Source organism: Chelonoidis abingdonii, chromosome 1 (assembly GCF_003597395.2).
Source record: "Chelonoidis abingdonii isolate Lonesome George chromosome 1, CheloAbing_2.0, whole genome shotgun sequence".
NCBI lineage: Eukaryota > Metazoa > Chordata > Testudines > Testudinidae > Chelonoidis > Chelonoidis abingdonii.
Genome location: NC_133769.1, coordinates 56,943,078 through 56,966,926, shown reverse-complemented (window position 1 = coordinate 56,966,926; position 23,849 = coordinate 56,943,078). Strand labels below are relative to the sequence as shown.

Genomic DNA, 23,849 nt, shown 5'->3' with positions numbered 1-23,849 from the left:
TTTCCTCAAGTGTGTTTAAAATGGATAAAATCATGCATTTTGGAGATAAAATCAAAACACACTGTCAAGGATGAACATACAGCAGTTTAAAAAGAGCAAACTTTGCATTATATAACATTCTCCTTACTGGGAAAATATTTCTGGTGGGGGAGAAGAGTTTCCCTAGAAAATATTTAAATAGTGCATTTTAGAATGTACATTTGGACAAACAAGGAAGCTACCATTATTTATTAAAAAACATGACAGTAAGCTGACTTGCTTGAGTTCTTTTAGGGCTCTATCCTGATCCAACAAAAGACTTAAACCCATTTACCTTTAAGCATGTAAGTAGTCCCAGATCCATGGGGCTTACTCATGTGTTTAATGTTAAGCATATGATTAAGGGCTTTGCTGGATCAAGACCCATGTACGCTGGTTAGCACTTTGAAGGATACAGTTCTTAATGTGACCCTCAAAACTTAAGAAAAATGCTCTTAGTATAATGTGATCTGAGAGGTGCTCAGCATCTCAAACACCTGTAACTCCCACCAGCATCAATGTATTCTTTGCATTAGCTTCCTCTCCCTCTTTTTTCTAAGGACCATCTCCTGCCTCTGTTCCTTGCTTTCTGTATATTTATCTGCTTCCTATTCATTTAGTGTTGGTAAGGGTAACTACTACCCATCTAGGGACACACTGGTTGTTATCACTGCAGTATCTGAGTGCCTCCATAGCATATCCATCTCTCTTCTTCTTTCTTCTCCACTGGGGAAAGGAATAGCTTGATTAGTCTACAGGTCATATAATAGCAACCCATGTAGGTTTATGGATAGCATATATCCAGAGACACATAACTTCACAATTGCTGTGGTAACCAACATTTGGTTCTAGAGCTGGCAAATAATATGTTTCCCAGTCTGTGAACAAAGCATTTTCATTAACAAATAATCCATCAGATAATAAGCGATTCTCAAACTCCAGTTTGGGGATTAGGGAACGCATGGGAGAATGGGGGAGTCAGTAATCTCAAAATCAGAAACTTGACATGAGGTTAGGTAATGTTGCATATTAATTGTACTGTGGTAGCACCTATGGGCTCTGATCATGCACTGGGCCCCACTGTGCTAAGTACTGTACAAACACAAACAAAAGAGATGGCCTCTGCCTTAAAGAGTTTAGAATCTACAAACTTGTCTACATAACAAATTACTGCCCAGTAAGTCAGGCTGTGAACCTAACGCACACCATCTTACCACAAAGTAACATCCAGTGTGGATGCTGTTGCAGCATAATGAAGGCCCCATGATGCAGCATGCATAGTAAGTTTTCACAGCAGTACAGTAAACCACACTCCAGGACTTTCACTGTGCTGTAGCAGTGTTTACATGAGATGCTACTGTGCAGCAAGATGGTGTGCTGTTGATTCATACCTTGGCTTGATGTGCAGGAACTCACTGTGTAGACATGCCCTAAGTGATAGCCTTCTCAAATTCTGCAAAAATTGGAGGGTGGACTCATAATCATTTAAATAACATTTAAATCTTTACATATGTTCCTCTTTCTTATAATGATCAACTTTAAAAGTATTAATCTATCAGTTTCAGACAGCAAAGGCCACAGATATCCTAACATAGTACACAGCTAGGCTGACCTTGAATGTTGATGTACATTGGTACAAGAGAAGAGGCATGGACCCACTCATCACTAAATCATCAGGATCGGTTTTATGAATACACTCTAGAAATTACTTGATATTGAGAACTGGATCAGATACTGTACTCAGACTCACATGAATTATGACTCACCAGCATTAGAGAGGCTCATGGTCCATACCAGTTTGGAAAAGAGCCAAAAACGTACTCTGCCAGGCTCACAGGAAGATAAACAATGCACTTTCATGTTTCCGAGCATTACGGTCATGAAGCAAATCGCAATTATTTATTCACTAGTACCATCAGTGCTGCACAAAGTGCTCTTGTCAGACAAAGCGGACACATGGTGGAGGCCACTTTCTATTTTTAGAGGCAAGTGTATCCCTCCCCCCCCTTTAGCAACTATGAATGCCATATAATGTCATATAATGTCGATTCAACTCCCCAGTTCACAGCATGTGTCTTTGAAGCTGTTGCCTTGGAAAAACTCAAGCGATTTATAATTTAAGATCTGTATTTTATTTCTCTCATAATAGAGTGGGGAATACTGCACTTCACAATGGGGCCTCATTGGCTATTGTAGCATTGTGTCTGTGACATAAAGGTCACGGACCTGGCACGTCATAACACTGCTAGAAAGTTGCCATCAACTTCATGAATAACATATCAGCTTAGGCCAATGAGGGTACGTCTACACTGCAGCCAGTGCTCCTAGCACAGTAGATAGATGTGTTAGCTCAAGCAATGGGAATATTGCAACATAGGTGATGATACCAGCCAGCTGCCTCAGTACAAGATTGCCCAACCCTGTGGGTTTGGGCGTGGGTGGCTAGCCAATACCACAAAGTCCACACCGCTATTTTTAGTGTGGTAATTCACGCAGAGTTGGCACACATCTGTCTATCCAGGCTGGGAGGTACGCTCCCAGCTGCTGTGTAGACATACCCTGAGGGATTGGATGGATATTGGTTCCCAAGAACACATCACCACAGAAAGAACACCCATCAAAAAGTAGTCACACCTTCTTCTGTACAAAGTGACTAGATTGCCTTGGGGAAGACAAATAGTATACTACTAGATTAAAGAAGATAAGAAAACTGCTATTATCTACGCCCATCTTCCAGCTGCCAGTAAGATCACTGATTCACTATGGTATATCATGCAACTGAGGTGCATTTTTTTTCTTTTTCTAATTTAAAAGTTAAAAATGAATTTAGTGCATATGAAAAGTATCAGCATCAGAACTGAAGTTTTACTTTTCTAAAGAACAGATGCAGCATAGGCACAGGACAGTATACATTTCTCCACAATGATCCACTCTGCTTATGAACGAAAGAGTAACTTTAGTCCTTTGCTTCTCTTCTGAGACTGCCAACAAAGATGTCAATAAATACATGTTGTAATAGTTTGTAATTATATTGACACACATGCATGTTTTTCATAAGCACCCAAGGTACAGAGGAACCTAAGCCTCATTTTTGAAAATGACTTTTGACCTATTGACTTTCAATGACACTTAGGAACTTAGGACAAAGTTTTCAAAAATGCTTAAGACTGTAAAATCATCTTGCTCAGGCCAAACAGCAAGAGGTTACAGTCAGTACTGACTCTCTGGGCCAGATCGGAACCAAAGTTGGGTATTTGCCTTGTATTGCAATAGAATGTCTGAAAGCATATGCTATTTTGAGTATTTTCATTAAACAGTAATTAGTGTGGTATGTCACATATCTTTTGGTTCCACAGATTCTCCTTTTAGACAAATAGAACTGAGGGTTCATGAAGCACAGTAAAAACTAGAAAATGGCCAGTAGGTTTTGGCACATGCTTTATTGGGAAATAGAGTAAAAGCTAGGCCATTACTGAAATGGAAGCCTAATCCACTAGGCCCAAATTTATCAGACTCAGGAACAGCCATTAGTCACTGACCTGTTTGCTTGCAGTTAACTTGATGAAAAAGAAAAGCTTGAAGTCACCGTTCAACTGGCGAAAGGTGAATCTGTACAGAAAGTTAGTCAATTTAGACATGTTACCGGGGGCTTGGAGAGAGCTCAGATATCAGGGGAAGATGGGGACTCAAATATTGCTGATGATAGGCATGAAATATCTCTGACAGCGGGGCGGCGAATCATTAGCCCACTCTTGACTGAGTGACTTGCTGCTCTCATTTGCCTTGGGCCGCTTAAAGTGCACTTTGAAAGGCAAAGCTTCTTTATTATTGTCTGTCAGAGATGGATCAGAGATGAAGCACTGAAATTAGCCATGGCTTTTTCATCAACTTCTATTTGCCAGACTGGATACCAAACACTGATTTACCTGAAAAATAAATGTTGCTCCTACTGCTGGAGATGATCTCTGCCTGTAAAGCAGCTGCACTGACTCTTCTCCACATCTGCTCATCAAAGTAACTCCAGGCTTCCCACTGAGAGTGTTTTGATGAGATTTTGAAATGAACTGCTATAGCAATTGTTTGTACCTTTTGGGGGAAGGGATAGCTCAGTGGTTTGAGCATTGGCCTGCTAAACCCGGGCTTGTGAGTTCAAACTTGAGGGGACCACTTAGGGATCGGGCAAAATCAGTACTTGATCCTGCTAGTGAAGGCAGGGGGCTGGACTCAATGACTTTTCAAGGTCCCTTTCAGTTCTAGGAGATAGGATATCTCCATTTATTTATTTTTTAATTGGTTTTTTTTAATCTACTGTAAAATCCTCAGCAGTTATTTTAACACATTCATGTGCAGCATTAGTTTTAAATGACCAGAAATGAATGAGAAATATTTTGTGTATGCTAATAAATCATTAAAATATACATGGTTCATCTCCAAAAAAAGAACAGGAGTGCTTGTGGCATCTTAGAGACTAACATATTTATTTGAGCATAAGCTTTCATGGGCTACAGCCCACTTCATTGGATGTATGCAGTGGAAAATACAGTAGGAAGATATATATACATACACATACACACACACACCATGAAACCATGGGTGTTACCATACACACTCTAATGAGAGTGATCAGTTAAGATGAGCTATTACCAGCAGGAGAGAAAAAAAAATGGTAATGCTAATCAAAATGGTCCATTTGCAGCAGTTGACAAGAAGTTGTGAGGAACAGTGTATGTGTGTGTGTGGGGGGGACTTCTGCCATATTTCTTCCCAAACTGCATTATTTCCTCACTACCATTCCCTCAACCCACATTACTTTTTGTCACCATCAATTCCCCCTTGACCTTTCACTTCCTCCTCCATCTCCATGCAGGATCTTAATGACAGCTTCCAGGAGAAGGCTGATAAAATCTATCATGATCTCCCTGACTCCCCATCCTACTTCGCCCCGTCCCCAAGACCTAGGTTTTTCACCTACTTTCCACCATCCCTCTACTTCATCTATATTAGCCTCTCAATCTCTCTCCTTTTTAGTCATTCACTTTTGGCTTCCTCTCTTTAAAATGTAAACATGCTCTTGTTAGCTCCTTATTGTCAAGAAACCCTCCTGCCTCTTCAGTTTCTTCCTCATTTCCTTTTTTTCTTCCCTTCTAAACTTATCAAATAGGCCTTGTTCCACAATGTTTATTTGCAGAGTCTCACAAACAGGCCTGCCGACAGGAATTCCGGGCTCCATGCACGCATGAGCTGCATCCAGGCTGGTGCCCAGCGAGCTGCCAGCTGCGCTGCTCAGTGCACTCTTCCAGCATGGCCAGGGCTTCCACATGCCTACCCAATAGGGTTGCCAACTGTTTAATCGCACAAACCCAAAGACCCTTTCCTGCCCCTTCCTTGAGACCATGCCCGTCACACCCCTTTTCTGAGGCCCCGCCCCCGTTCACTCCTTCCCCCCTTCCCTCCATTGCCTGATCTTCCCCACCCTCACTCACTTTCACCAGACTGGGGGAGAGGGTTGGGGTGCAGAAGGGGGTGAGAGGTCAGGTCCTGGGAGAGAGTTTGGGTGCTGGGGGTGTGTGCAGGTTCTGGGAGGGAGGGTGTTTGGGTGCAGGAGGGGTAAGAGGTCAGGTTCTGGGAGGGAGTTTGGGTGCGGGAGAGGGTATGGAGTGTGAGCTCTGGGAGGGAGCTAGGGTTCAGGAGGGGATGAGGGGTGTGAGCTCTGCAAGGGAGTTTGGGTGCGGGAGGGGATGCGGAGCGCAGGCTCTGGGAGGGAGTTTGGATGCAGGAGAAGGTGCAGGCTCTGGGATGGCATTTGGATGGGGGGTACGGGCTCTGGGATGGGGCAGGGGATTGGGTTGCAGGAGGGGGTCAGGGGGTTGGTGCTTACCTTGGGGTGGCTCCTGAAAGCAACCAGCACACTCCTCTGGCAGTGGTTTCTAGGTGGGGGTACCACAGGCACCGCCTCCACAGCTCCCATTGGCCACAGTTCCTGGCCAACGGGAGTTGTGGAGTCAGCATTCGGGGCAGAGGCAGTGCACAGAGACCCTTCCCCTGGGGTCCCAGGGACGTGCTGGCCACTTCTGGGAACGGCGCAGAGCGAGGGCAGGCAGGAAGCCTGTCTTATTCCCACTGTACTGCTTTCAGACAAAATACCTGAACACAAAAACCCAACACTCACTTAGCTACAGGAGCTGATAATCACGTTGACCAAAATGTTGACGTGGCTAGGGTGAAATGGCATAGGTAACATTAATGACTGGAGCTGACAGCCTTTCTGCAAGAAAAGCCCTAGGTTAAATGAAACCAGTGAATGAATTACTCTGGCCCATCAATAGCTCTCATGTCTGAACTGAGCAAAAGCCATATAAAAAAAAACCCTACAATGCAAACTACTTTATATTCAAGAATTCTTAATGCCTTGCCAGTCATTTAATTTGTTCTCCAGTGAACTACGACAGGGTAAAACGCACACATCAACTGGAATGATTCCAACAGAGATCAAAAATATAATTGTGTTCCCATGATTAAACGAAACTACACTGCTGTAAGCTACGAAGTCCTTTCTGGAAAGACTGTCTTAGAAGCAATGGATTGACATCATAATGCTGTTCAGCTTTTGTGACTCAGTAACAGTGCTTTGTGATCTATTTCCATAAATAACGCAAACAGGGAAAAACCAAGACAATGTCCAGTATGGGAGGCAATACTGGGCCAGACCATGAAGCTCTCTTTCCAATAGGCAAGCTGTTACTCACATAAGCAGCCCTATTAAAGGAACTGCACATGAGTAACTGTTTGCCAATAGCAGTAAGGGATTCACGATCTGGCTCAATGTGAGCAAAAATTTTCTCATATTATTTCCACAAGGTATCTGAATTTTTCTAAATCTGCTTCAGCCAGCATTTTATAAAAGATACACACATTATATATTCTGCTTCTTAGACACAAAAGGCTCAATCACAAGGTCCATACATAAGCAAAATGTCCCCTGAAAGGAATTTTCCCTACGTTGGCTCTACAAAACTGAGCTTTATTGTGTCATTATAAAAATGACATTTGTTTAAGGTGGAATTAATGTTTGAAATGCACATTTAACTGTCTTGATGTCCTTTGTGTTTTGGGTGGTTGGAATAGGTGCTGGTTGTCATAATTCAAACCTGGATCTGAACTTTGTAATTGGCTGCTATAACAACAAAGGCTGAATTTCAGTTTTAAACATCCCCTAATTTTGTGTTAGAAATCTGGATCCCTAAAATCTGAATTTTTATGCCAAGGGCCCAGTTCTAAGTAGAGTACAGTTTTACTACATACAATTTAATTAAAGTCAACATATGTGATATTAACACACTGTTATGCAAGATACATAGCAAGACATCACCATATGGCTCTGCTGCTGAATGCTGATTTTTTTATTTTATTTTTATTAAATGGCATCTGCATTACAGCAGTTCCAATCTTTTTCATCTCTCCTTCCATGGACATCTTTCCATTTTTCTAGTCATTTTGTTCACCTGGCCACAAACAGTTGTTTCTTATACTGATTTTACGTAAAGCTTGATAAATCAAGGGGATTTACTACATCAGACAGACTCAGTAACAAATGTAAGGTCCGGCTCATTTTTATTTTGGATTAGTGCCTCAGTTATATTGTGAAACTCTTTCTTCCAGTTTCATTATCCGCATTTAGTAGCTCACCCCATCTGCACAAATAAATTAAATCTGAAACAAACACCAGTACTGACCTTGAAACGTGTGGCACTGAAAATAAGTTAATTCATTTAACTAAAATGAGAAATCATCTTACCTGCCAGGCAGAAGACGAAACACACTGTAACAAGATGACTGATTAAGAGCCACATTTTCATCTTCTATTCAGAGATGATTATTTCAAAAGGAATTCTGCCTTGCAGCCCCAGTGTTCAGAGAACTAAAAATACCTGATAATGAAAAAGGAAAGAAAAAGAGTGAATAATTCTAAGAGAATATTTCTGTAGAGACCAGCACTACATTTAAGTCAGCTACATTTCCCATGTTTAACAGACAGAGAACAGATATATTTGTAAATTAAGGGTACTCTCAAATCTGCTAGACCAAATGTAGGACGACAAATGTATAGTTTACATTTACAGAGCTTCTTCCATCTAAGAATCTCAAAGCACTTTGAATGGTTCAGATGAATGATTGTAAAGTCTGGAAGAGTTAATGCAATAGTTTCTGCTTTGGCTCATTTTGCAAAACCAAAACTAGGGTTGGTTTGGATGTGGGTGCTATTTGTATACACATCTTACAGCGTGGAGGTAGGGTTTTGAAAAAGGTTTCTGATTTATAACTAATGATATAAATCAAGATTCTGTCGACCTTACTCATGCTAAGTAGCACCTTACACTAAAAATAATCCCAGGGATTTCAGTGTCATTAATGAAAAATGACCACGAAACAGTGGCACACAATCTCTTTCAGAATGCATTTTCCTGTTGTAGTTGTTAGAGTTCTAATCTGTAGTTCACATACTTGTGGAAAGACAATCCTAGTTTTTACTCTCTGGTTTAGTGGATTTTTTTTAAACCTTGAATAAGTCAATTATTTTATGTGATTTGAGCTATTTTATATTCTCTATGTGGTTGGGGGGCAAAGATTGCAGCGAACCCAGTAATGGATGCACACAGCTTCATTTGGGTCCTTCCACAGTTCAGACATAGTTTTGCAGAATTCTTTGCTTCTATGTTTCCTCCTTGTTTAGATTAAAATATTTTGCTAGCCTTTTCTTTTCTGCTGCCTGTTATCTATTTCTTTAAGCAGTGAGTCATGGCGATTGAAGTATGTATTTTGTTTTGTTTAATAGGTTTCTTGCCATGCGTGTATAAAAACATCCTTCACATCTTGTTCACATTTCTCTTTTTTTTCCTGCTCATTGGTTCTGCTGTGCCATTAGTTTCTTTATGACAGGTGGATAGGGTATGATTTCCAATTCATCACTGAAGGAATATCTGCATATCCTACCCATGAGTGGACACCATCCGTTTGGTTTACTCCTGCTCTTAGGTGGGATGTTTTCTGTTCTTGTTGGTTTTTTTCCCTTTGTGACTCTATTTCATTATACAAATATGGTAAAAGTATATTTGAATTCCTTTTACTAAAGATTAAAATCTTCACATAGTGTCCTCTTTTTTTTTTGTTTTGTATCCCAATGCATGTTTATATACTGGCTAACAGAGGTGTCATGAAACCTCTCTTTTCTCAGTTCCAAAAACGCTTTCTACCAGCTTGCTTTGTCATGCGCTGGTGATTCTGATTCTGTCTCCTGGCTTGCACAGAGACTATTTAGCCACATTACTCCCACTGAAATCAATGCCAGTTAGGTACCTAAATACCTTTGAGGATCTGGGCACATGGCTCTCTTGAAATTTTTACTCTACTATTTTTTTTCAAAAAAAAACAAATGCCTTTGATCCTACCTGCTTACTCTCTCTCAGTTTCACTTCCTCCTTCACCTCATTTGTCCTAATGTGCACTTTCATGCGACTTATCACTCATTTACCCACCCATCCTCATCATCATCAGAGGCAGCAGCTTCAGGCCTTCAAGAGTCTAATAGAAGAGACCAGAGAATGAAGAAATGGCACTAGGAGAGAAGAACAGTTGTTATCTTCCCTCTGCACACCCTGCCGAGAGATGTGGAGGGATGCTAGCAGGCCTGGTGGCGGTACTTCACTTTAGAATCCTTATCTGAACTAATCACGAATGCCAGACTTCTGGGGATCTGCTCTCATTGGTTTTCCATGCAACTTTGCATGAATGCCGATGGGGGGGTTTACTAAAAAAACCTCTATAAAGCCATGTAATATTCATTCATTGTATGGCAACATGGTATGCAGTGTCCCAGTGCAATCTATACAGGGCAGAGAATGACAGATTTGGTGGGTTTGCTCTTTTTCAGTCTGGTAGATGAAATCTTTAACAGCAGCCTAAAAACTGTTTTAGCTGTCAGAGCCTGTTAATTATGTTATTCAGATTAAAAAACAGCTAAAAAGTTCAGCAGAATATACATACAACTATAGGGCAGTCCAAGGAACCCTGGCTTATTTCAGCCCCAAGAAAAAATTCTTAGATAGTAAAAATGCATCTGTATCTATATATGTACTCTAAAAATCTTTCCCTCCTGCCTTTACCATAGCACTAAAGCTTCTTCCCAGTCCAACACTACTGTCTGTTTTGCCTGGAATGCATAATTAAAAAGAATTCTCTTTTAAAAAAACAGAAAATATTAACATATAGTATAATCCACTGAACAGTATGGCAATGCAAGAGGATAAGAGCAGGAATTTGAAGTGTTTTAATAGACCCGCTACGTCATAGCAGCCATCACTGAATTCTAAAACCAGTACCAGGAAGTGCATTCTCTGCTCCTCTTTTTCCTCTTCCAGGAGAGAGATGCTGCCAGTTATTCAAAACACTTCCAACTTCCAAAGGGCCAAACATTTCCTGACTATGAAGCTAATCATTTTATGAGGTTGTTTATTCATTTCCTATTGCCTGACATGAGTTACTGCAAAATGATGCACATAATTAAATAACAATCAAACAGTAATTCCACTGGGAATAATGGTAACTATATGTTACTCATGTTAACATTACCAGGTCATCACCTAATAACTGTATTTGAATATAATAAAGCAATGGGTTAAAGAGCATTAACAGTAAGACTATGTCATCTGTATGAAATTAGAGGCACTACTGCTGATGCAAGGCCCTTCCATCCTCTCCCTTTGTATTGATCTTTGCGGAAATTATATTCATTTTTGAAAAGCTCTTTTCTCCCCTACCTCATCAGAAATTAGGGTTAATGGAAGTTATGGTTGTAAGTCCCCATGCTGTAAATCCCCAAGCATACTCAACTGTGAGTACAGAAAGACACCCTGTCAAGATATAAAAATCTTCCTTTACTTGCAATTATTTCAGCTGAGTGAGAACGGCATATACACTACGTCTAACCTGATTCATCTTGGCTAATGGAAGAGAAGTGAGGGATTCTGATATATTTCTCTGGATCAAGTCAGTAGTACTGCCTGCTATTAAATGAGACAGTGCACAGGTTACTTTTTATAGGACTAGGATAGTATGACTGAGCATGATGTTGCTACGCAGCTGCTCAAGCAGCCATTCAAACTGATCTAAGACAGCAGCCCTGTCAGAAGAGACAGGATTGTGGATGCACTGCTCATGCATCATGTCTATTCTTTAATTAAGGATTAAAAGATTCTGTCTCTTGAAGCTCTGCACCTTTTTCTCTTTGAAGTAAGAGGCATACCGTATCGTAAGTGAAAAGTGTTCCCTATCAAAAGACCTTACTTTCCTGTACATGCTGAAAACGACTGCTTGGCCAGATAGATGTCTTTTTTTCTATACATCTTTTACTAGCATGTATTTTTTACAATGACATATAATTCTGGCAAATTAATAAAAGATTTTAAAACACATGCTGAAAACAGCAAATGCTTCCCTGCCTAAGTGTCAGATTTCATTACTATTTAATTATTTAATTCAACGGACCTAGTACTAAAGCATTTATTTCCCTTTTGACAATCCAGCCACAATTGCAGTCCCCATACTCTTCTAAATACAGGAGAATAGATCCATCTGGGCTCCCTGAAGCTCCTGGCACTCTAAAGAGGTGGAGCGGGGGTGGAATAGAGAGAGCAGCCAAGAAGGAAGGTTATTTTATTTGTAGTATGTTGGACAGTCTGGAGAGAGGAAAAGGAAGATTCAGGAAGGCCAGGAAGGGGAAAGTTGCAGTAGCTCCAGTGGAATCTGAGAGGAAGGAACAGATTTTAGTAATGTTACAGGAATAAAAAACAAGACTTGATGAGAGCCTGGATGTGGGGAGAGAAGGGAAAGAGAGGGTTGTAAAATAATCCCCAGGTTGTGAGCTGGAGTGATAGAAAGGATAATGGAGTTGTCTGTTTATGCCAGTTTCCATACCAGGACCTATCTGGGACTCCCTCCTTTCTAGCTGTCCCTATTCTGCAATATGGGAAGAGAGAGTGGTCAAATTCCTGTGATACCAGTTCATCACTCCAGGCTGAAAACCCCCGGCCTATGGTGATGGAGTGAGTGGGGAGGGAAGTGTGCTTAGGAGGATTTCCAGTTTTGCCATATTTAGCCAGCAGAGGTGAATCAAGTCCCTTATTATTACAGTGTACTAGCCTATTACTACGATTATACACATTCATGTTTTGAAAATGGTTACAGAACTGGAGGATCCACCAAGATTACATGATAAATAGATACAATCTAGTGGAAATCTCTAGTTCTCCACCTTTTCTCAAAACATGAATATGTATAATTACAACAACTCACTAGTAAATCATCACACTGCAAGTTCTAATCAAAGCTCTTTAGGAATGGCATATTACTTCAACCCAATCAGTGTTTTGTATTTGTTTTTATTTTAGCCTCTTCTTGTGATTTTGGTAAGCGTTTAATTGCTCATTTTCTAGCTCTGCTTTGAAGAGTTAGCAGTTTTCATTACTTAAACTGACTCACTTTTCATAAATCTCATCAGCTGCTACAGCACCTAGAATTAACAATTACTTTTTTTTAATGTAATGAAACTAATGACGTATATTGCATACTACCTTGCATCTCTCTTTGTCTTCCCTACATTTGTGGCTTCAGCAATTCTATTGTGCAACTAAATCAACAAGTCTTCAAGCATAGCGTTGAGCAATGGGTGGCACTCAAGGTCTATACCAGTAGCAAAACAACACCGGCTGGTGCATGGGGGTGAAGAACTAAGGCTCAGCTCCTAACTGACCTGCTCTGGGGTGGGACAATACAGAGCACACAGATCCTCTTTGCTCCTATGCACCAGTCCCAGACCCAAGGACTGAGTAGCAAGTGCAGGGGAGCAAGGACGGTTCTTATTTCCTGAATAGCTGGCAGTTTAGTTCACAATCTTGCATTTAATTAGTTTAGTATTTAATGGTCCCTAGACATCAGTCAGTTGTCAATGATACTATAAAATGTCTCTAATTTAAATGGATTTCCATTTATGTACGTACACGCACACTCACTCCTAAGGAACTAAAACCCCCAAATGATATTGCTAAGTGAAATTCACTAGGATGGCTGTGTGATACACTGTACATTTGCAGCGATATGACTAATTCTGTAATATTCCACTAATTGTTTTACTACAATATAAAAATAATTGAAAATACCTATTGAAATACGGACCACTTTTATTTTCTAATTATTTTTAAGATAAAGACAAAAGATACTTTTGTTTGTGTTTAGTTGGGAAAGGGTGAAGGTGAGGAAGATGCGGTAGAGTTAATGCAGCATGACAGATGATGCACTCTTGTTTGTACTTAATTACATGAAAATTAAAAGAATTGTATTGTGTAACACAAAGCTATCCTAGGAAATTTCACTAAGCAATATCACTGGGGGGGGGTTAGTTCTGTAAATAAATATTTTACTCAATATACTGTGGAATTGCATTTGGACAATAGACATTCTATAGTATCATTGGCATCTGCTTGTTGTCAAGAGAAAGGCGAAGGAAAGTGTAGGTCCTCTGCTGAAGGAGAGCTAATAAGTGATGACATCAAGAAGGCTGAGGTGTTCAATATCTATTTTGCTTCAGTCCCCACTAAAAAGGTTAGTTACGACCAGATGATTAACTCAATTATTAATAACAAGGGGAAAGGATCACAAAAGAAAATAGGAAAATAACAGGTTAAAGAATATTTAGATATATTCAAGTTGGTGGGGCCTGATGAAATTCATCCTAGGATACTCAAGGAACTAGCTGAAGCAATCTCAGAACCATTAATGATTATCTTTGAGAACTCACAGAGGATGGGTATGTTCCCAGAGGGCTGGAGAAGGGCAAACCTAGTATCTATCTTTAAAAAGGGAAACGAAGAGGACCTGGGGAATTACAGGCCAGTTATCCTAACTTTGATACCTGGAAGGATACTGGAACAAATTATTAGACAATCATTTTTTGCAAGACCCTAGAGGATAATAGGGTTATAAGTTATAGCTAGCATGGATTTGTCAAGAACAAATCATGACAAACCAACCTAAATTCCCTCTTTGACAGGGTTATTGGATTAGTAAATAAGGGAAGCTGTTGACATGATATACCTGGATTTTAGTCAGGCTTTTGAGAGAGTCCTACATGATGTTCTCATAAGCAAATTAGGGAATTGTGATCTAAATTAAATTACTATAAAGTAGATGCACAACTGATTGAAAGACCATACTCAAGAAGTAGTTATTAATATTTACTGTCAAACTGGAAGGACATTTCCCTGAACACAGTATGAACAAACAACAGGAGACCGTTTCTGTATTCAGAAAGCTAAGCCTGCTTTCTAGTCAGACCTGTGCCACAAGGAGCTCCATCTCTGTTCTCTCACAGCCATGCTACAATGCTTCTCTATCTACTCAGCTTCCTGGTCACCTTCTGCTTCTGATACACACAACTCCAGCTGTCAATGTCACAGCCCCTATATTTGCAATCAGTTCCCAGTTTTAGTTCTTGCTCAGGCCTTCCCATATGGCAAAGTGTCTTGGGTGGTGGCTTCTATTGTTTTCACAATCTTACTCAATAAAGGTGCTTAATTGCTTCTTTCATTTAGCTTGAATGAAAGGAGGCCCATGAGCCTCCATCCTGACTGTAATTGCCAATAGGTCACTGATGCATTTTCTGGCAGCGAGCATCACTTTCCAGCACAATATGTAACAATACAACAAACAGCAACTAATTGAAGTGAACAGTTTGCGAACAACTTAAAATCTAAATTCTTTGGCGATTTTTTACTGATGCTGAATCTTTTCAGAGAAAATCAGGATCAGTTCATAAATGCCACGCTAACCCCAAAAAGGTCTAAATGCGTAATACTAATAACTAACTGTTCAAACTGCTCTGCTTTTTATTAAAATTAATCTAGCTGTCTAATACACAAAAATTCTCTAGCAAATACTGTGGCCTGTGTGCTTCAATAGCGGTTTTGTCCGAACATGGGAATTTTGACTTAGTAAATATTTCAACACTTTGTCCACTGGAATTGTATCCAGCACCTCAAGATTTAGCTCAGCAAAACTAATTGTGCACCAACATATCTCCCTTATTCTCATTAAGCAATCATTCTTTAAAAGGTAGGGATTTGGCAGTAAGTAGTTTTTGATATTTCAATTCTCTTTAATCAGTACGGTAATTTTGTGGAGATTCTGCAGCCCAGTGTACACTTCCCATTAATCTCTAGATTGATGATAATATATTTCCAGACTTCAACAAGGTAGGTCCTGTTTTCCAAGCAAGTACAATTTACTTGTTTACTAGTTCTCACTCTCTTTCCTTATGTAAATCTCTACTGGCACCTGCAATGACATCTTAAGTAGAATCAGCATTATAGCACGAATATGACACCACATCATATGCTGCCTCAGAATTAGCTTTTTTTCCCCCCTCTCCCTCTCTCTCGCCTTCTCTGGAAATTGAAATTTCTCTCCCTGGAGTAACCACAGAAAAGATTAATCCCTTCTTTACTCATGCTCACAGCCAAGAACTTGTAAGCAATAGGTTCTATGGCTTAAAAGTCTTTGTATTGAGAAACAGAAACACATTCTATTGTGTTTTGCTGTAAATTATAATGATAGACACTGTATAATCAAAATGTAACTCTGTTGGTTTTGGAGGTCCAGTTTCGACTACAGTTTCTTTAAACATGCCACTTTCTCTAACAGGAAAATATATGCTAGTCTCTAACATTATACCTTCATGTTTCCGTTATGGTTAGCATGTCAAAGAACACAGATCTCTAGCAATAGCAGCCTTGCCTGTCAGTTTCCTTGGGGTTTTATTTGCTTTTTCTGTTAAGCTCCTTATATAATTAAGCAAAGTATTATGGGATTTTCTTTGCCTTGTCTGGTATCTAATAGAAAAGTCAAAACAGAAGTATAATTTTCCGTTTTGACTTTTTGTAATCCCCTCCTTTCCCAGATATGTTAAATGACCAGTAAGCGGTCGTATTTTTCTTAATTGCATTGTGAGCCTCCTTGCGTATTGACATTAGTCTATTCCTCTCAACCTCCCCCCACCCCCGCACACACACCCCACTGCTTTTTATGGCATCACATCTTTCTTATTACTACAGTTAATTATTGCACTGTAATAAAGGGTCAGTTAGTATTTAAATTATAAACTCTTATTTTTGCACTAGAAAGGTTAATATGCTAGGCAATTCATATAATGCATGATATGTACAAGATATTGACCTAAATGTTAATTGTTAAAAGAGGTACATCATTTTTCTTGAATCATGGAGCTGCAAAAAAGAATGTTTTTACAGACTTTCAGATAATGAAAAGTATTTCTTAGATGTACTTTAACAATATGTTTAATCATCACTGTGGGAGCAAGTGGGCTGAAAACCAGTCCTCTAAATCCTTTATTCACATGGGTTGCTCTATCAACAACAGACAGTTTTTTCTTCTTTGGGTAATAAATACCACCAAGATCCACACTTCCCAGTAGTTAACAGCTATGCTCACGTGCCAAAAAGTCCTCTTTAGGGAATATTCTCTTTGTCTGCCTCTTAGTTAACAGTTTTAACAAACAAACAACTGAAAAGATCAAGTAGTCTTTTTGTCAAACACTACAAATCCTTACCAGGCAAAAGAGCACATTGCTGCATTTTCTTTTGCGAACACATACAATTTCATGTCAAGTAATTTCCATTTCTCTCTCCCTTCCTTTAGCTTTAACATAAACATAACAGCACCCAACAACAACAAAGTCCAAGTCATTTTACTCTGGTTCTGAGACACTCAAATTTCACTCAGAACATAGATTCCAAACTCCAAAATATTTAAGACTCAAATTACTAAAGAAAACAAGAACATGGAAGGGAAAAACAAAAATAAAAAACAAAAAGAAATACTCACTTTTAAAAATTGGACATTTTTTCAATACAGATAATCATTTATTTTTTCTTCACACTATCTGTTCACAAACTGCAAACAGATTAACTTTCCCATGAAATTTGGGTTATGTCTCGTCACTCTTGGTTACTACAGTCTACACTTGGATGTCTGACTTAATTATTGTTTCAAAAAAGAAATCAGCACAGCATTGTTTTGGTGGGATTATTTTGGTTTTTTTCATATAATCATTTGACCTAAAAAATTAAGTAGACTCATATACTTCAAGGTCAGAAGGGACCATCATGATCAACCACTCTGAAAGTATAGTATAAAAGTTCCATTTCTGAGAAATATTAAAACAAAGATTTGTAAGCTTAAATTGGACATGAATGAATTTCTTTCCAACACTGCACATTTATTTTCTGTCTGCTTTCACCTTCGTCAAGTTTAGTAACATGTACCAATTGAAATAGAGACTTGGGAACTATTCAGATAAATTAGATGATTTGCAATATATAAAGTAAATATTTTTAAAACATTTCCAAAATGAAGTGTTTTAAGTAAGTTCATACTAGATTTACTTCTACCTATGAAAAGTTAGCTATTTATTCTTATAGTCTCAGAACATGCCATAACACTTTTTTTATTGTACAGCTGAAGACAAGCTCAGTGGGGGATTTCATTTTCGAATTGCACGTTTCCTAGCAACTCTTTAAACCAGAATGGCTTCTTTTTACATCAATCACTCGCATCTGTTGAGAATGAGAATGAAAGAGAAACATCTCTTTCATCCTGTGAATAAACAATACGAATTAGACTAGCAAACAGCTGCAAACAGGAGAAAAAAGGAAAAAAATCAATTCAATATTTACTGGAATTCTCTAGTTGATTTTGGAGTAATATGTTATTTGTGCCTTTCAGTTTTAAAGTTTAACAAACAAATTCACATTTTCAAGAAGCGGTTATTAAGATACATGCTAATTTTTAAGGATTTGAGCTGTCACGAGGTGGAATATTGAAAATAATCAGACTATTTAAAATATTTTGAATTCTGATATGATGGAATATTAAAGGATGCTTAATCACTAATTAGACTTTGTTGTACACTGAACATTTAAAGCTAAATTATATTCATTTATGTAGGTTTCAGAAGATTGGCAATATTAACAAAACAATCTTTCTATAGCTTTCTAATTTACAATGAATTAGAAAGTTTTTAGCAATTATATTTTGTTAGGTATAAATGAGCAAATGTCATGCATATGTTGCACATCAACTGTAACTTAACCTCTGGGCAACATAAAATAAATAGAAATCTCTCATAATGCTCCGTCAACCAAGAAATGCATTGTTGTGAGGGAGGCTATGCTATTCGAACAGACATTGGATCAAATGCAGAGCCAAAACCTTTCAGATAGTAGATTAGAAATCAAATCATGCCATTTTAACAACAAAAATATTGAATTTCTTGATTGCACTGAAGTACTCTCTGTAACATATTTTGGAATCAAGGCAAAAGTCTTACTCCTGATAAGAAAATATTTTGGCAGATATTAGATCAGTTAAATACTTGAACTGCTGTTTCACCACATATGAGCCTCTGGAAAAGCAGGTTATAGCAGAGGTTCTCACACTGTGGTCTGTGAGCTCCATTCAGGTGGTCCGTGGATAGCTCTCTCTAAAGTGCATGCCTGGGCAGCCGCACACGAGAGAATGAAGGGCCACCCACCTAATTAGTAGAGCCGTGCAGGTGTGGCTCCATTAATTAGGTGCCTGGATGCTGGAGAAGATGCACATGTGAGGTGGTGGCCTTTGGGGGTGGATAGAAGGTAGGTGAGAGGAGGCAGTGGGGTGAGAAGATGGGATGTGAGGAATTTGGGATATGGAGGGCTACAGTGGCCAGAGAAACAGGTGACTTTCCCCAGCTCCAGGGCTGCAGCTGCCAGGGAGAGATGGCTCTTCTACCCAGCCCCAGTTCTGTGGCTGCTGTAGTGGGGAGATACCTCCCTCATTCCCAGACCCAGCCTGGTGGCTGCTGCGATGGGGGAGAGAGGAAGAGATCCCTTTCCTTCTCAGTCCAGCTCAGTGGCTGCCGCGGCGGGGGAGAGAGGGCACATCCATCTCATTAGCAAGATAAGACTACTGATACTAAAATACGAGTTCTGTGCTTTTATTGGTAGAACAAAAAAAGTTAATTATTAAGGTTTTTTTATATAGCGCTTTTATCCAAAGTGCTTTACAATAGTTAGCTAACGGTACAAACAACATTTGAAAAGATCATTAAGTGGTCTGCCAAAACCCTCAGCAATTTTCAAGTGGTCCGCGAAAAAAAAAAAGTTTGAGAACCACTAGTCTAAATGAAAGCAAGAGAAGGATATACAGTGGTTGCCATGGTTATCAAACAGCGGAACCTGAAAGTACCAATTTCCCCAACACTTATTGGTAGTAAGCATGAGAGAACAGTAGTTTTTTTGTTTTCCTTTTAGTGGGAACTGATGTGGTGCCCAATAAGATCAACAGAAAGAATCTAATTTACGTCAATGGGTGTTGTCAGGCCTTTGATTATTGTACAAAACATCAGGCAGTACTGCTAGTATCAATTAATCAATCAATAAATAAATGATCCACAAATACCTTAAGGTTGCTAAGTCAGCACTCAAGGGTCAGGAAATGCCAGTATTAAGGTTGCTTATACAATCTGAGTATACGTTATGATATAGTTTTTAATACTGTATGTGATCACATACTGTGTCCTTCTGCTTCCTCCTCCTCACTGCCTGGGCCTAACAGTAGGAGCATTGAGAGCACAGGATAAACAGCTCCCAAATCCAGGGCCAGACACCACAGCCATCCATGACAGCGGGAAGTAGTGACTGGAAGGAAAGTCCTGCTCAGCACCTGCATCCGTTGGCTGCAGTATGCTCTGTGCAGAAAGAATCTTCAGCAAATTTACCTGCCACACTCTAATAGGTCTCTACCAATGATGTGTGAGCTAACATTTTTCAAAGGGTTATAACTTCTCCAAATGTTGCTGGTTTTTCCCCCTCACAGAAACAGTAAAACACACATTCCAGACATAAAGGCAACTCTCCAACCAACTTCCAAATCCCTGCTCCAAAGCCTGGAGGCTCTAAATTTTCTCAATGAAACTGCTGTAAGAATTTTAACAAAATCAAAGCAACAAATTTTCTCCTAACCTGATTCTAAGAAATGGCTAGCCAATTTTTTTCAAAACTTTCAAAAAAAATATTCAGCCTGAGGCAGACACCTAGCATGGAAAATTTCAGTCCAAATAGTAAAAGTTTGACAGTTATAAGTAACTGAAAATATTGTAACTACAATATTCTCTGTGCCCCCTAACCTCCACATCTGCTCCCCCCAAGGCTGCCACATCCTAGCCAATTAATTTTTTATGCATACACTGCAATGCCCTCAGCAACTCCCAGTAATCAACTCTGCAGACTCCAAAAAAGTGGGCCACTCTGCCACTGGGGATCATCATTCTCCTACCCATTGTAGTTACCGCACAGGCCACATGTCTAGCTCTGGTAACTCCCAGTAATTCCCCATAATTAGTGATACGGAATCAATAAATACAGCTTCTTCAGGGTTTACAATGAAAACCTAGCAGAGGGTTCCAGTGGTAGAAAGTCCAATGGGACACAAAGCTATGGCCATACAAGGTGGCCACATTTCTCTTGTGCGAGGAAAGGGAATATGCAGCCAAGTCAGCCCCAAATATGTGCATGTGCACCACAAAGTTGGCCAGGCCATGCCAGCTGGGAAAGTTAGTGAGCTAATTCAGAGTCTCTCTCAGTAGGTCCTGCATGCAGAACTCATTTGGAACTCCCAGCATGGGTTAAAGTAGCTTTTTCCCAGAAGCAGTGTTATGAGGGAACACTGACTGTCTTCCACCACTCTAGGGCCTCACCCTCCCTGACTGAACTAACCTCGTTATCTCTAGCTTGCTTGCTAGCATATATATACCTGCCCCTGGATATTTCCACTACCTGCGTCTGACGAAGTGGGTATTCACCCACGAAAGCTCACGCTCCAAAACCTCTGTTAGTCTATAAGGTGCCACAGGATTCTCTGCTGCTTCCTCACCAAACTCCTGGTCCATACTAAAACTGGCTGTTGAACGTATTTTCATTCCAGGGATCGATCCATGACTCAAGGGCCATAAATCACATTCCCGTAGTTCTTCTTTGGCTACCAACATCAAGTTTAAACATTTTGGCCCTCATTTCCAATTCCCCTTCCAACTCTGCTTCTTGGCGCCTAATATGTCTTTTCAATTAGTCATTTATCACCAAAAACCCTAGTCGCTGCTCCAGAACTCCCTTCCCATTTTTTTTTTTTCTTTTTTTTTTTATATTGTCAGGTAATAAAATCCCAAAAAACAGGAAATATTTTTGTGAACTTCCCTACAATCATAAGAAATCATAGGACTGGAAGGGACTTTGAGAGGTCAGCTAGTCCAGTCCCCTGCACTCATGGCAGGACTAAGTATTATCTCCATTCATGACAGGTGTTTGTCTAACCTGCTCTTAAAAATCTCCAACGATGGAGATACCACAACCTTCCTAGGCAATTTATTTCAGTGCTTAACCACCTTGACAGTTTGGAATTTTTTTCTAATGTCCAACCTAAACCTCCCTTGCTGCAATTTAAACCCATTGCTTCTTGTCCTAGCAGAGTGTAAGAAGAACAATTTTTCTCCCTCATCCTTGTAACAATCTTTTATTACTCCTGACAGAATTCTGTTCCCCTCTGGGGGCACAGAATTCATACGGTCCACATTTTTCTGTGCCTCCCGTGCAGAAAAACATACAAAAAAAATCCACCTGAGGACACGTGCCCTTTCCCTGGCAGCAGAGGCAGCACGTCTGTTCCAGCATGCCTAGAGCAGCCTCAGAGACAGGGGAGAGGCTGGTCGTGAGTGCCTGCATGGTTGGTCATCATCAGGGAGGCAGGGTTGGACATGTGTGTGTGACAACAAGTGAGAGAGAGAGAGAGACTGACTGTCCCTCTCTCTTGTGACTGCAGCTCGATGGCGTGGATGAATAGGGCTTTTTATTATGCATGAGGCAGGCTAGAGGCAGAAATGTAGCAGCCTGACTGTGTAGTAAGGTTGTTAAAGTTGCCAGTGATGGTTAATTGATCTCATTCTCTGAGGCATAAATGTAGCAGCCTGCCTATGTAATAACATTGTTAATGTTCCTATTGTTAGTTAACTGTTGCCAATCTCAGTCAAATCCCCCAGAAGCATAAAGCCTGTGAACGTTTTAAGGCCCCTACATTGCCAGAGTGATGTAAAGGAGCCTTATTATAAACAACAGTAAGGGAATCCTCAGCTAGGAAAGTTAATGTGTTTTATCACTTTTTTCCAGTGCCAAAGTGGCACAATGAGTTTAGATTACATTTCAGGATTTATTTTACTTACTCATTTTAAAAAAGACTTTGAAAACAAATAAAACATTTACCAGGAAGTCAATAAAATGTCAGGACAATCAGAACCAAGCACTTCCCAAAGTACCCAGCCAGGTCCAGGACAATGATTAGTAAAGTGTAAGACTTCCATGTGTGAAAGTCTGAGCAATGTAAAATGGACATTCTACTTTAAAAAAAAAAACAAACAAAAAAAACAACTTTTTTTTCTTTGCTGTTCGGTGTTCTGTAATATAATTTAAATGAAAATCCAGGATTATAACTGGAATGCAAGGTATTAGTAACCAAATGTTTGTAACTTAACTTTTATGCGTTTAGGAAATGGTGAACAGTTATTGTGAATTCTTTCTGTATTGTAGTTTAAATAAATTACTAAAACAATTGAAACTGGTGTGATTACACTGTATTATTTCAATAAATAAAGTATGCAGAATTTTGAATTTTTTGGCACAGAATTCCCCCAAGAGTATTTTATGAACTTTAAAACTGTTATGTCCCCTCTCAGTCTTCTCTTTTCCAAACTAAACATATTCAATTTTTTCAATCTTCCCTCATAGGTCATGTTTTCTAGATCTTTAATCGTTTTTGATGCTCATCTCTGGATTTTCTCCAATTTGTACACATCTTTCCTGAAATGTAGTACTGAGAATGGTGAGGTTTAACAAATAATGAATAATAATGGAATGCAATGCAGGTAGGTATGATATGAATCTAACCTTGTGACTTTCAGTGCCTAATGCATTCAAATACATTTTAAATTTTATTTACTCTTTGTCCCACGTAGCTGACAATTGGAACACATCATTAAAAGGAGGGAACCTGTAAGAATCCAACAATCTGTTTTGTTTTTTAGTTTGCTGTTAACACTGGTTATGGTTTCAAGTGTAAATGAGTGATTTGAACATACCATCAACCACAGATATGGGTTGCAACTAAAACCTAAGTAGTACTTAAACAAAAAACTGCAAAGTTTCTGTTACTGAACTGTTGAGAAATTCAACATATATTGAGGCCCAAAGATGAAGAGACTAAATTTCCATAATGACATACAGGATTTATCCATATAAAAGTGCCAGTTTAGACATCACAATCTATCATACTAGTATTGTGCATATAGATTGGTAGCCAAAGAAATTTTATTTGTAAAAAAATAAACATTTTAGGAGTAACCTATGCCTGATTAAAATTTGATTGCATCAAAGTGGCTGGAGAGCAATTAGAAATTAAAAATAAAAATAAAAAAAATCAATCATCTACAAATCTTAAATTGAAAAAGTAGGAGTAATCAATTGAGCACTTGCACATATGTGGACATTTCATAGCACAACTAAGCAATTCATCAATTTATAATTAAAGGTGAAAGAGAGAAGAAAGGTTGGCTATACTTAGCAATGACTTTGCTATGCTTTATATTGCTTAAAAGCACTTAGGGAGACAATTTAAATGCAAAC

General features: G+C 39.3%; 1 protein-coding gene across 6 annotated transcripts in view; it reads right to left on the bottom strand.

Moving 5' to 3' along the window:
* CNTN1 (contactin 1) overlaps positions 1-23,849 on the bottom strand; it is a 507,922-nt gene that overhangs the window by 199,228 nt on the left and 284,845 nt on the right. For all 6 annotated transcript variants that reach the window (XM_075065761.1, XM_075065747.1, XM_075065743.1 and 3 more), the window contains one exon: positions 7,814-7,946. In XM_075065761.1, coding sequence (XP_074921862.1) covers positions 7,814-7,874 — 61 coding nt within the window. In that variant the 5' untranslated portion in view covers positions 7,875-7,946. The remainder of the gene's footprint in view (positions 1-7,813; positions 7,947-23,849) is intronic.